Source organism: Pteropus medius, unplaced genomic scaffold (genome assembly GCF_902729225.1).
Source record: "Pteropus medius unplaced genomic scaffold, Ma_sr-lr_union100, whole genome shotgun sequence".
NCBI lineage: Eukaryota > Metazoa > Chordata > Mammalia > Chiroptera > Pteropodidae > Pteropus > Pteropus medius.
The window spans coordinates 1,837,419-1,852,248 of record NW_024354499.1 but is presented as its reverse complement, the minus strand read 5'-3'; the positions used below and the strand labels follow the sequence as shown (position 1 = coordinate 1,852,248).

The window sequence follows — 14,830 nt, the reverse complement described above, 5'->3', positions numbered from 1 at the left end:
CTCACACTCTAGGAAGGAGAATTGGATCATTCTTTATGGATTCATTCCAAAATTTATCATATTTTTCAGGGAACAGGACTCATATTTATAATTTTCTGGACTTCTCACAAATTCTTTAGCATTCTTTTCCACCGTGAACATGGAACTCGTTTCACGCTCGAGGGCTTGCTGTAGTGACTGCCTTATTGCCACGCTTTGGTGTCTTTGATTTAAGAACTTATTTTTTAAATGTATACTCACTAAGCAAAATTTCTAAAAGCTTTGTTGTAAATCTGCCTTTCTTTTACTTTAGTTAAGAAAGTGATTTGATTTTCCAAAATCACATCTTATCTGTCTGTATATGACAAGGTGGATATCTCTCTGCATATTGAAACAAATATGTAGAGAACAGAAAAGGAACATGTGAGCACAAGCATCGCCTTGTTGGGCTTACCACCAGTCTTTGGAGAAGCCATCTACTGGCCAGGCTACTCAGTTCAATGAATCAGCCACTAACTTGACCAAAGTGTGGTATCATAGGTCATCTCTTGGTTCACTTTGCATGTGCAGATATTAAGCCTGTTCAAAGGTTCAGCCTTAGCTTATGTAACAGATGTAAACAGGTCTTCAGATTTCCAGTCTTGGCACTTAGATGTTAAAAAGTATTAATGATTTTACCAGAGCAGACTTATAGGAAGAAGATATAAATAAGTTAAACCTCTTTAGGATGGAGAGGAGAAGTTCATAGGCAATATGAGCATGAGTTAGCACTGTTCTCACAATGTGTATGATCATAGAATAGCATTTATTCAGTGTTTACCCAAAGAACCATCACACTATAACTAGGAAAAGAATGGGGGGTGGAAATTACAAAAACATTATAGTGAATGATTATATATGTAGATTTTTTTTCACTTGACATCAACACAATTTCATGCACTATAAAATCACAAGCAGATATAATATCTAGGCATATCACAGATAAAAGAGTGAAAATTGATACACTTTAGGCCAAAAAGCAAAAACAGGTTTGGTTGTCACATATAAAAAGCTCCTATTTAATACAGCCAATTGTTGTTTAGCATTCCTAATGAAAAAGGTGAACACAGTGGCAATAAATTATATCATTTTATTATTTTTTAGTCTAAAAACTAACTTTCCTTGTTTTACAATGCAATATATGATTTTATTAAAAGTAAGAATTGCCTTTCAAGGCATGTTGGATTTAGGCTAGCATTTTAATTAGTTTTTATTCTTTGAGAGTATTCTGATTAAACTGTAGGGTAAATGTACTGAATAATAAATAGGAAAAAAATAGGTTTTTGAAATGTATCTTCCAGGGTAATAAGATAACTTTAAAAAAATAAACTTTGCTGCTCAAAATACTTAACTATATTTGGAAGGGGAAACGCCACAGAGGTGTCACTTAAATAGCATTATAAAGGTGCTGCTCTAGAATTATTTAAGAAAAGGACAAGTCAACTCTATAGCTGTACACACACTTGAGAATAAAAACAGATTGAGAAACAAATACCTCATTGCCCAGATTCATGCTGGGTGGGAACAAGCATAGGAAGATGGCCAATACGTCCATGATTACAAAGATGCTTTGCTTTGTGATGCTCTGAGCTCATCTTCTGACTAAAGACTGATCTACCATTTCCTTTCACACGTCTGCCACCAAATTTCACCACTTTTTTGTACCAACTTGTTTTTAAGAACATAATGCATGTAGCACTGCTAAGAGATATAAGGAAATAATTTACATAAACAATAATGAAAGGGGAAAATAGTGAAGTTTATAGATTACAGAAGCCAAGGTAAGTTTTTCCTTGTCCAGGCACACTACACAGTTATTAGTCCATTCTTTTGATTACTTGTGTGGTTGAAAGAGTTTTTCCACATTGGCTTGTCACAACCAGCTCATTGGTAGACACCGCAGGTATTATCATCCCTTCCAAAAAGCTTTACCTAGGGTCACACAGGTGACAAAACTTGGAAGGCTGAATCAGATCTTCTGGTTCCAAAATTCCAAATTCCAAAATTCAAAACACCAAACAAAAGAGGTGATTAGAAAGTGTGACAAGCTCTCTATAAGCCTATGGAGTCATCCACTGTTGCCTCGCATCACTCATTTGTATGCCCTTTTCTTTCCTGGGTGCCCAGGGTTCTACCACTGATCTTCATCGCCTGCCACTGGATGGCATGACTTCATTCATACTGAGGGGGGAAAATGTGATGGGTTATCCCTCCTAAAAGTACCTCCATTTTAAAGGAGAAAAAAGTTTTAATCCAAAGGAATAATGAGTATGATGGGATTCAGGCACCAGTGACAAAGACATCTTGACCTCGAATCATACCAATGAGGGTGAAAGCTGGTGGGAATGGAAAAATGGCTGATAGCCACATCCATGAGGTATTGTAGCCACTTTCAAAGATTCTATGCTTCACAAGCTGGAAACATGAGACAGAGGAGAGGGACTTAAGGAGAAGTCTAATAGGTCCAAGCCAGGATATCTGAGAGGTGGAAACATATCACCCTTCGACCCAGAGAACCTGAGCCCCTTCCTTGCGCTCCATAGTTTCAGAGGCCCTCTACTTGCTCCCCTCCCCATGGGGTGAGAAAACCACTGAGCCAAGGGGACATACCCATCCTGAGCCCAGGCTTTCCCCTCTTAATTTGTTCCAGGTGCCCCAAACCCCTTATTTCCCATCCAAATGGATTCCAGGGTCTACGTGGCGTCTTCTCCAGGTCCCTCCTCCAGACGATGAGCCTTACCTGAGTGGGGAGTGGGGATGGTGCAACGTGGAAGAAGAGGGTTTGGACAAAACTTGGCCATGCATACTCGAGTGTCCATGTGCATGCATGTAAGGCTCTTCACAGTGAGAGTCAAGAGCAGGGATGAGGAGTGTTGAAGAAAAAATCAAGAGCCAGTTCTGCATCCTGCCTCCAACCCCACAAATGTTAGGAGTGAACTCGAGCCTAAGAACGATTTTAGAAATTGACTACATCAGTGTCTGATGAGCAGCTGAAATGGCCAAGAGGGACCCTCACCCTACAAACACATTTGCAACAGTCCTGGTACCCACTTGGGTTCCCCTCTGGAATCTCGTTTTTCCAGGCTGTCTGTACTCCGACATTTTTCTTGATTTAGTCCCTATTTTTTTTTTTGACACTTAAATATTGTCAACATATATAGTTCACCAATGCTTACTCTTTGCACAAATTAGAAATTCAAAGAGTGTCAGTCACTGGTGACGGTGTCTAATCACACCAGTTTTAGAAAATCTCAGCTCCTTGCTCACAGCGTTCACACAGTTATCCATTTACTCTGCCTTCTCCAGAAAACCGACAGTTCCCGGGTGATAACATTTATCTAAACACACTGATTTCTGTCCCAAAGGTTCCGTCTGTGTTTAAACTCCGAAAGGTCCATAGGATTATTTTAGTCTGATGCAGTCCACCTCTTCAGTGGCAGGCACTCCCGTGGTTTTGAGATCAAGGTCCGCGCTGGACTTACTCCCATTGTGAGAAGACTTCCAGTGGAGCAGCATGATCCTCTTGAAGTACTTGATGGTGTTGTTCTTGACGGTCACGAAGCACAGGGTGTTGATCATGCTATTGCTCATGGCGATGCACTCCACGATGTAGAAGGCCGTCAGGTAGTGCTTCTCCTTCACGAACACGCTGGGGAAGAAGTCGCGCACGATGGTGAAGCCATAGAAGGGCGCCCAGCACAGCACGTAGGCGGTGAGGACGCACATGAGCACCAGGACCGTCTTCCGGCGGCAGCGCAGCCGCTTCCGGATCTGCTCCGTCTGGAAACCGGGGACCGCCTTGAACCAGAGCTCCCGGGAGATCCTGGCGTAGCACAGGGTCATGGTGACCACAGGGCCCACGAACTCGATGCCGAAGATGAAGAGGAAGTAGGACTTGTAGTAGAGCTGCTGGTCCACTGGCCATATCTGGCCGCAGAAGATCTTCTCCTGGCTCTTGACAATGATGAGGACTGTTTCAGTTGTGAAGTAGGCTGAAGGGATGGCGATGAGGGTGGACACCACCCACACCAAGGCAATCAAGCCAGTGGCTGTTTGGTACTTCATCCGGGGTCTCAGCGGGTGGACAATGGCCAGATATCTAGGACGAACACAAATGGGTCAACCACTGTGATAAGGAAGTGCTAGATGATGATAGATAGTATTTTTGCTCAGAATGGTGTGTGTGGAGGAAAAATACAATGGCATATGGGCTTTCAAGCAAGTCAGACTTGAATGCAAACCCCTTACTAGCTGTTGCAACCTCAGGCAAGTTTTATTTAGTCTCTGAATCTCGGTTTTCTTATCTGCAAAAGTTTTTGTTTGTTTCTAGGATTAAGTATGCTAATGTCTACACCATTCCTGACAGTTTTAAACATGGTATATACTCAGTAAATGGTAATTATTATTATTAAATGGAGTAATAATGCCTCCCATCAGTTTCCACCATGGCACCATTCCCAGGTCTTTCCTGTTTTCAGGGCCATTCATCTTAATTACCCCCACAGTTTAAGGCTAAGAAAGCCTGATAATTCCAAAGACTTATTGGGAGAACTTGCCCTTTCCAGTGGAAGCAGTGGGCAAAGTTTTGTCTTCATTCCACCTTTTTAAAAACATTGCTCTGCATGCAAAGGGGGATGAAAAACATGTGAACATTTATTTTCTTTTCCTGGCAGAAAAATAGAGGCCAAGTGAGAGATGAGTGACTTTCTCAAGGTCATATACCATAAGATTCTTCATAGAAAACATTTAACCCTATCTCACTAGGTTGATGTGAAAATCAGTTGAGAATATACACGAATGTATTTTTTTAACCACAAAGCACCAGATAGCTGTTGTTCTCTCCAAAAAAAACCATGCTCCTGTTACCACAGTGGTCCAGGAATGAAGAGAGAGCACTTTCTGGGGGATGTGAGTCATTCCTGCGGTATGAAACCTCCTTCCCAAAGAGAGTGCACATACTTATACAGACAGCTCTGGTTTCCTGGAAGACTTTTCGTGTCTGGCAGGGGGTGGAAGTTGGAGAAAGAGAAAGATAGGAAGTGAAGTAGGAGAGAATGACTAATCAACAATGGAAATAAACACATTCTCAGGTGCCCACAGCTTATCCCAGGTAGAGCCAAGAGCAAATGTGACAGGGGCCTGAAGGAAAGCCAAGCCAATTCTATTTCCTTTGAAATCAATCCTTTAATGTCATCTTTCTTGGGCTTTTGATTGGAAGAGGAGGTTCATCCTTATTTGTTTTCTTCCGATTATATTCCTGCTGTTTCTGTCCCTCCTCCTGCCTCCCATCACTTGTAGCTGGCTCCATCAAGTGTCATTTGGAGAGTTAACTGGAATGAAACTCCTGCTGTGTTCTAGCTCCCAGATGTTAGATGAAGTTGGATTGGTTGAGTCCACCCTCTGGACACCAAGATGGCTGCTCAACACACTCTGCCATCAGCAATAATCCCGGGCACTCTCACCAATCTCCTGAGTGCTGAAGAGTGGAATGGCAGTGTCTGCAGGTCGTTGGCAGTGCTTTTGTCAATGTACATGTATGGGCCCTTCACAAACACCATGGTGTTCCTGCCACAATGAGTGCACCAAATTTACTCTGACTCATAACAAAAACTAAGAATCTAGTGCTTTTTGCTCTCACTAGCTCTCTCCCTCTCTATCTACCCCACCATGTTCTGTTGATTACTCTGTCAAAGAATATTTCTATAGTCATACTTGTTTATATTAATTTTCACTGTATAATTCTATTCCTTCTTTTCCCAATAATAACTTCCTAAACCTTTATGATGTTTCAAAGTCAAAGTGTTTTTTCAACGAACAAGTAGTAGAGAATGCTGATCTAGGAGTCAGAAGTCGAAGAATCTAATCTTAGCTTTGCCACGAACCTGTTATATGAATTTGAGTAATTTTCTTAGTATTGTGGGCTCACTTTCCTCACCTGTAACATGGGAATATCACTAGTCTTACCAACTTCACAGAGATACTGTGAGGCTCCAATCAGAAACTGCATATAAACAATAGGCCCTTAACACACAAGAAACTACTAGCATTCTAAAATGTTTTTTTTTTTTTCAGAGCTATTTTGTATACATATCCTTTTACCTTTTACTGCGATTGCAAGTACTCTATAACTTTCTATTTTATTAGATCTATTTATCTTCACATCAAAACTAATCTTCAGGGTCATCTGGGACTACCCATCAGATAGTTATTTTATCCTGGCTTTCTCTGACATCACCCTAACTCATCCCCAAGGTTAGCGCCAGAAGCTATGCAAAAGGCCTTCCCAATACATTTACCAATAAGCAAATTTCAGAAATTTTTTTAAGGCTCTCCACCAACTTTGGCTATGCTAGGATTAGAACTCCAAAACTCTAGTATTAGTACTACTGGCTTATGTTTGTAAAATAGTTTACAATTTACAAAACATTTTCAAATCCACATTCTCATTAGATAATCTCAACTCTACTGAATACGTAAGAGAGAAAAGATGCCCGTTTTACAGATGAGCAGACTGAGGTCTGGAAAAATTAAATAATCTGCCAAAACCACATAGATGGAAACTGACAGAGCCATGATGCACACCCATCCATATCTTGCTCCAAATCCAGTAGGCTCACAAATATGCCATTTGTCTTCTCCCTTTCCAACCAGAGCAAGCAATACCCCTTCCTCCTACGCTCCTGGCACCCTAGTTGTCCTTCTCATCTATTCTCTCCATGAGAATAAGTAGGTTGGTTCCTACTTATTGATGTTCCAAAAACAAGTCAGGCAATTGGCAGATACTTTTCTCTGCTTATGAATATGCCCTTGGCTTGCCCTGTGTGTCTACCACTACAATGGCTCAGGTCCAGAACCACTTTGAGCCAACATTTTCCAGAGAACAAAGAATAAAGGCTGCTAGACAAAGAAATGTCCAGGCAGTAATTGTGTGATGATAGCAGTCTGAGTGATTAAACAAAAATCATTTGAGCTTCCTCTCTGTCCTCAGGACCCAGCCCCAACACAAACCATGGAAGTGGCAGTTGCAGTAGCTACTAGGCCGGTCATGGGATGGGCGGGGATTTCATGACCCGCTCCTTGGCCAGCCAGCTCCAACTGACAAGCTCACTGGAAAGCATTTCTGTTACCTAGGGCTGAGCATGGTTACTCGTGCCTTTGCTGGCCTCATTTGAGCAGACAGGCTGACCAGTTTCGCCTGGATTCTGGATAAAAAAGCATGAGGGGCCCCAGTACCCTACATGCTCTGGGATCTGAAGGATACACCTCAAGGACAGTGTAGATGTCTCCATATCAAAGAGGAAACCCCAATCTGGGGTTACGGGGTCCTTTTATGATTTTTTTCAGTTCCCTGCTGCCATCAGGTCTGAATCCCTGTGCCTAGATTTTGAGATCTTCTAGAATATGGCCCTATCCTTTCTGATCTCTACCCTCAAATGTTCCTTGCTTCTGTCCCACATACTTCCCCAAGAGACCTCATACCTCAAGCATTCCCACCTATAAACCTTGGCAAACACTGTTCTACCCTCTTGGAAAATCTTCCCTTTACTTTGCCGATTGTAATGTGTTGAAGGCCAGTTAAAAACCTCCCTCCTCTGTAAAGCCTCCTTTGACTACTCAGGTACACAATTATCTCACCCTTCTCTAAATTTCATTTAAAATGTATCCTTTATCTTCTAATTGTTTCATAGTGTTAGCTCTCACCCATCCACCCCACCCCACTCTAGATGGTAAGCCCCTTAGAGCAAGGATTATGTTTTACTTCTTTTACAACCTTTTGCTGTCTGTGAATTCTGGGCACCTAGGATTTTAGTGAAACTTCACTGTCAGCAGTGCCTGGCACTGAACAAATAGAAATGTAGCCAGCCATGGTGACAGTTTTCAAAAAGATTGCAACCTTTTTTGGAAAACAGGACATAAAATGGGTTTACCCAGCATGAGACTGGGAGGCAGGCTGGGGCTCAATAATAAAAGGTTGCAAGAGGAGGCGAAGGGGTTTGAGCCGTATTTTATACACAATGGAGTTATTAGAAGTCTTTTGAGCCAGAGAGAGGGGACATGTACAAGACAGAAGATTAAGTGGGCTGCAGTCTTGCTTTCTTCCCTCAGGTGACAGGGGCCTTCTTTCTGTTCCTAGAACCCATCGGGTCTGTTCCTGTCTCAGGGCCTCTGTACTTATAATTTCCTTTTTCCAGAATGCTTTTTCTCAATTTTCAGGAGGCTGGCTTTTTTTTTTTTTTTCTTTTCTTTTTCATCATTCAGAGGTAGGTTCAAATGCCTTCTCCTCAAAGGCACTTTTCCTGACTCTCCACCTAGAATAGCTTCCACCTTGCCACGCTCAAGGTTTTTGTGTTTGTTTGTTTGTTTTTATTTTGTTCAGAGCATTTCTCATGCTCTAAAATCACTTTCCTTGTTTGTTTGCCTTTTAACTCTCTCCATCCATGTATGTGAGCTCCATGAGGGCAAGGAGCTTTTTTTCTTATTCACCATCATATCCCCAGTGCTTGGAATAGTATCTGTCACATTGCAGTCACTCTACAAAAATGCATTGTCTGAATATATGAATGAATGAATGTTTAGCGTGGATCGTGAGGGGAGAAGGGTTGGCAGAGAGCAGACCAAGAGACACCGAAGGCAGGAAGATCAAAAGGAGACTATGATAGTCCAGCCCTGAGTGAACAGATGGGAGGGAGGGGTGAGTATTGGCAGGACCTGAAAATGGAACGAATGCTGGAGAAAAGGTGAGAGTGTCCAGGCCAGAGGAGACTTGCTAGTTTAGATGCTTGGGAGAACCATGGAGCCAATAAGAGAAACAGAGTAGTCTAGGCAGGTAGAAGATAAATAGTTCTGTTCTGCTCTATCTTGATAGCTGGTTTTCTAAAAAACCTTATATTATTATTTTGTAAATCACATCATAAAAACAATCGCTTCAATGACAACAAATAGGTTAGCCAATCAGAAATATTCATTTATCTGTTTTGTTGTTGTTGTTGTTGGTATTCCTTTAATTCAAGAATTACAATATTATGATTTATGTTTACTCTGTTTTATGCATTGTTCTAAACAATTACCTATATTGTTTAATTTAATCCTCAAAGCAACCCAGTACATTAGGTTTTCTTATTACTCCCATGTTATACATGAGAAAACTGATGGAGAGAGTGATCAAATAACTAACACAAGGCCCTACAGCTAATAGGTGGTACAACAGGTATTTAAAACCCGGCAGAATAACCACTAACATTATTCCTATGAAAAATTTATAAAAAAATTAAAGTTACTTTTATAACTGTAGGTATATTTCTTATATCAAGATAAAAATTAGTTGCCCCAAATTAACTGAATCAAACCTGAAAACCACTGATCAAATCCTGAACAAAACATGAGACTAGATAGGAATTTGAAACTAGATGGTCAAAACACAAAAATAAAAACAATTTGAAGGAAAGACCACAAACATCAGTAAAGGAACTTAATGCATTGGAGGAGCTGGTTAGTTGGCCAAGGCCTCAGGACAGCCCTGTGCAGGCAACAGTGCTTTCCCCTGAAGTCTGGGTGCAAGTTTCCACTCACGGCCCCACTCTAAATAATAGCAGGCTCCATGATGTAGAGCAAGTTCTTCAATTAATCTTTCTTATTATATCTAAATCGCATTATCTAAACTCAGGCTGAAAGAGAAATGCCTGCCGTATTTTAGACAAGCAGAGTTTGGTATGAAAGTAGGATTTGAACTTAAAGGAAGTTCAGGAGATTGAGGGGAATTGATTGACATAGATCTTACCTCTTATATGTTCAAAGTAACCCAGTGCTCATTAACTTACTTTGGCTTCTCTCCTCCTGAAGCCACTTCCTATGACAGTGTTACCCCTTTCAACAAGTAGACCCCAACATGGTGAAATGGATCTCACCCAGAGGGCAGGGGCCCACCCCACAACAGGCACCTGCCTAACCCACTTTCAATGGCTGAGAGCACCCCTGTGGAAAGATGTCCTGCTACAGTGAAACTTCAGGAAATGACCCGATGTGCTCTGTCTGCTGGTGCGCTGAGAGAGATGATGGCAGCTTCTTCTTTTAGAAAAAGTCAGAACTAAGGTCCCTAGAGCTCTTCCTTGACAACTGTGAAGGAGACTTAAGGGCCAGATACCCTGCTTGACTGTCCCTCTTCTGCTTCTTCTGTAGGTCCACTCAAGGTCTGTGCCTGGATGGACAAAATACTGTGTGGCTCCGTGACTCAAGTGGAAGACCTTGGCCAAGGAGAAGTAGCCCTCTGCAGGGATGACACCTCTAAGCACTTTCTACGGGTGACAGACCAAGGGTTGTTTTAGCTGCTAATTCCCTGACATCCTTCCCTGGAGAAAAGAGGCCAAGGCTTCGCCCTTCAGCGGTTTTAAAGCCTTGTTCCTTCTCAACCCCTCTTTCTCAAGTTTGGGCTGATTCCAGGTTATCCTGCCTATGACTCCAGAAAACAGGCCCCCATTTATTGTGCTCATCCCCAGAACATTGTCCTGGGGTGTCCTGACTGTGAGGGGCAGGATCAAACTCCACCAGAGCCCTAAGGCCATGGAACAGGGAGAACATCTGTGCTTTAGGCTCTCTGGGTTAAGGGAGAGGGACGGGCTGTTCACATCGAAGTACACAGAGGCCTGATTTGACCCTCAAGGTAACTATCTTTACATCTGCAAAGATTGTCCCAAGGGAACAAAAACCATCTTGGCCCATTAGCACAAGAAATTATACTCATTTAAATGAAAAGACTAAACATAACATCAGAAAGATTTGCATTGGCTGCTCTTATTGGTTTTATTTACCATCACTAGAAACAAGTCTTCTGCACTGTTGCACACAAATGTATAAAAGGGAGCAAACTGATTAATGCAACAACTAAAAGAGTAAGTAAGCTTATGTTCCTTTTTGTTGTTGTTTCAAAACAAATCCTTCAATCTTATTTTAAAATCAATTCATGCTAGAGGGGTCATGTTTTAGTAGAGGAAGTCTTGATGAGACAGAAACCTCTCTCAGGATATTGAAGTTGATTCAAGAGGTACCTGTCTAGAACTTAATCTTGTCCCTCCACAGTGTCTCTTACCTGTCTACCTATAGACCTTGAACAGATACAACATCTAGAAGCACGTTTATAGCAAAGGGGTATCAAAAGCCCTCCTACTGCCCAACTCAATGGGGCTCTGCCATCTTCTGCTTGCCAGCTGGAAATCTAGAACTCTCCTCACTGTTCAGTCGGTGGGCCAACTTTTAAGCCTTTGTGCATCCACATCTTTGAGCAGTACAGATATCTCTCATTCATCACAACTGCAATGAACAATTCCAATGTCCCCTCACTCACCTGTCAATAGCAATGGCCAGCAGGGCATTGGTGGAGACGTAGAGAGAGACAGTGCGCAGGTAGTTGACAGAGGCGCACAGGACGTGGCCATGCTTCCAGGAGAGCTGGCGCACCACATAGTAGTCCATTTCAAAGGGGCAGCAGACAATGGCCACCAGGAAATCAGAGATGGCCAGATTGGCAATGAACAAGTTGGTGAGGTTGCGCAGCTTCTTGTAGCGGGCCAGGGCGACGATGAAGATGAAGTTGCCAATGCCACAGACCAGCATGATGCCCACCAGGGCCATGCCAATGACAATCTTGGCGGCAAAGAAAGTTCGAGAATTGGTCACGTCCTCATCTTCATCCAAGGGCATGTCATAGTCACCATAGCTGAAGTTGAATGGGAAGGAAGCAGCTTGAGCTCCATGGGTGTCAAGCACAGAAAAGAAGCTGGTGGAGATGTTGGTGGCGTTCTCATCCATGTCTCCCGTAATGACTTCCATCTGGCCAGGTGGTGGTTTCTTGAGCAACACTGCTGAGAATTCCTCTGGGGTGATGTGGAAGGCTGATGTCTTCTCTCTCTGCTGACACTCAGTTCTCCCTAAATGAGTCACAGTGTCCCTGCCAGCATCCTTCCTGTACAGTATCGGAGCTCCATCCTAAGCCTTTGAAAGACATACAAACAGTTGGCTACATATGTGAGTGAGCATGGCCAAACTGAAAACCATTCTGTAACCCAAGCAGACACATTAGCTACCTGCTCAGAGTGAACATTGGGGTGACGGAGTAGAAATAAAGGAACCAGTGAGAAAAAATAAATGAATAACAACCACTTACTCACTCATTCGGGGAAGTCTGAATTGTTATGGAGACAATCGGGCACTGATGCAGTTTATTTTCATTCCACTGTAGACTGTGAAATGTTGCACTTTTTCTCAGGGACCAAAGTTGGGAGTGTAGGGGGGCTGAAGATAACAAAAGGGACCTGCTCCAAACTCCATTCCCTGTCCTGACAGTCTGAACTTTGTCCTCGTGGAATTGTCCCATTCTGTGGCTTAAACAAAATGATTCTGAATACCATCGAAGAGGGAGGACTTTGAGACAATCCTGTCTGCTCTCCATGAGCTGATCTCCTTTCTTCTAGCAAAACGCTACTCTGAAATAGCAGAGCCTACCTAACAGCCACCTTCCCTTCTCCTCATTGGGCTTCCTGTTCCCACATCCAAGTCTACTGTGACCTTAGAAGCCAGGCACGTTTACCAAAGCCTGTTCTCAGGCAGAGGCTGAAGGGTTAAAGTCACAGCCTAATCACTGAATAGCTTAGAAAGGGAGGTCTGGAGCAAAATCTTTTCTTGGCTGGTTGTGTGTCCTAGAGTAAATAGCTTAAACACTCAAAGTTTCAACATCCTCCAGGCAAGAGATCAATAATGTCTGTAAAGCATGGAGCTCCCTGGAGAGGGAGGGTGTTTCACCCTAAAACTGCAAGGAATTACTACATCAAGCGTTCAGCCTCCTCAGTCAGCTGCAAAGGAGGGAAGGAAAATCCTGACACAGATGATTCCACCACATCACATACTGGGGCTGCGGTTGGGGGTAAGGGCTAGAGAGGAGAGGGGGATGTTGGCTGTACTGCTGGGGACCGAAAACAACAACAACAAACAAACAAACAAAAAACAAGAGGATGCTGGAGTCCCTGCCCCTGCCCTCTTCCCACAGTACCAGTCCCTCCCAGGGCCTGAAAACCTCAGACCAGGTTGCTGGGATGTAAGAGGAAGGCTGTAGTCTGGACAGCACTGGAAATATCAGGAAAATCCGAGAGAGAAAACCTGAGGTGAGGTTCCTGGTAAAGGGAGACACGAGGAAGATCCCTAAGACCCCCAGGAAAGCCTGCTGCCCACCTTCCTCAAAGGCGAGACATCTGGACTTGACTTTGGGGGCTGGGGTTAAAGTCCCTCTGAACTCCAATGAGGTTCAGCTCCATTCCTGCCCCTCTCCCCAGCTTCTCGTCCCCACTTATCTCAGATTCATGTCCTTCCTCTTAGCCATTGGTTCTGCCCCTCTCAGGCCCTGTCCTTTGCCCCTTTCAGGTCTAAGCAGCAGAACCGAGATCTGAAAGGTCAGGGCGGGGGCAGGTTTGCAGCTCAGAAAGTGCAGCTGCAATTCCCAATGCGGGTGGGACCGTCCGCACTCCTGTCAGGCCCTGTGTCTCAGATCATGCCACCTCTGCTACCTGGAAGGCTCAAAGTTGGGTGCTAAAAACAAAGAGTAATAGAAGCTTTTCCGTGCGGGAGGAAGAGATCTGAGTTTCTCCTTCTCACCTCTCAAAGAGGAACCCCATTCCCATCCAGTGTTCTCTGGGGATCCCGCCGTTTAGCTCTTGCCCCTGGCCAGACCCTTCGGAATCCGGAAGCCTCTCTTTGCAGCCCCCGCTAATAAGTCTTCTCCTGCCCCTAACTTTGTCCTCGGAGCCTCGCCTCGAAGCCTACACCTAAGGGCGGAAGGAGCCTGAAGAAATGGGCTCCAGTGTCAATTCCTTGAAAAGCCCCCTCTGCATGCGAAAGCCCCTGCATCCCAGCGGCTGCCGGCGCCGCGAGGCTCATCTGTCTGGAGCATCGCCCCGGAGGGTGCGCTCAGTACCTGCGGCATCCCGGCGCCCAGCGGACCGGGTCGCGGTTTCTTTATTCTGGGCTCAGGGACACGAGCTTCTCCCATTGGGCCGCAGAAAGAGGACAAGTCCCTTCTTTCTTCCTCCTTTTCTCGGGGCTCCTTCCCTGCTCCAAAGGGAGTAGCGCTGGTGCCGCCGCGGTAGACCCGAGCGAGGGCGGCTCCGCGGCGAGGCCAGCCCCGGCCAGCGCCCGCCCCGCGCTCGCTGTCTCCGCCCCCGCGGGCCGCGGGGCGCCCAGGGCACAGGCGGCTGGCTCAGGAAGGCGTGCTCGGGGTCCGGGCTCGAGGCGGGGACACTTCGGGGTCGCCCTGGCACAAGCGCGGCTGGGGACCCCGAAGTTGTCCCGGGGCCGGAGTTTTCGCGACACACAGGCTGCAGCTCCACGCTCGGAAACGCCGAAGGGAGCCGTGCCAGGCGGGCGGCGAGCATTCCCCAAACTCAGGCTCCAGAACGGCCGCCTCGGGCGGGAACCAGGGCGCCGGCGCTCGGAGCAGGGCTCAGCGCCGACTCCGCGCTAGAGGTGCCCATGCGGCAGGGCTTCGCCTGCCCCCGGGCTGGGGACCTCTCAGCCGGCTCACCTGGTCAGCCCCAGAGCCACCGCCAGAGTGGGCGGATACGGCCCGCTTCGCTGGTGAGATTTCAAAGGACCGGGAGGAGCCTGGGCTCCTGCCCACATCCCCGCCTTCGCAGGACACGCTGGGACCCACCCAACCTGCGTTCCCTCCTGCGAGGCCAGGTGGACACCGGGGTCAGCTTCATTTCAGACGCTTGTACCTTTGTGTAAAAGAGGCTTAGAGAACTACTTGCTCGAAAGCAATAGAGTGCTG

At 45.1% G+C, this 14,830-nt stretch overlaps 1 protein-coding gene across 2 annotated transcripts; it reads right to left on the bottom strand.

Moving 5' to 3' along the window:
- Nucleotides 1–765: 765 nt before the first annotated feature.
- PROKR1 (prokineticin receptor 1) lies at nucleotides 766–14,616 on the bottom strand. 2 transcript variants are annotated; one of them, XM_039852385.1, is made up of 3 exons: nucleotides 13,976–14,616; nucleotides 11,357–12,003; nucleotides 766–4,117 (listed from the first exon to the last, which is right to left on the bottom strand). In XM_039852385.1, exons 2-3 carry the CDS (start codon nucleotides 11,839–11,841, stop codon nucleotides 3,421–3,423), a joined length of 1,182 nt encoding a protein of 393 aa, XP_039708319.1. In that variant the 5' UTR covers nucleotides 11,842–12,003; nucleotides 13,976–14,616; the 3' UTR covers nucleotides 766–3,420. The 2 variants fall into 2 exon arrangements, with proteins under 2 accessions (XP_039708319.1, XP_039708320.1); XM_039852386.1 differs by lacking the exon at nucleotides 13,976–14,616 and adding an exon at nucleotides 12,176–12,912.
- Nucleotides 14,617–14,830: the final 214 nt, after the last annotated feature.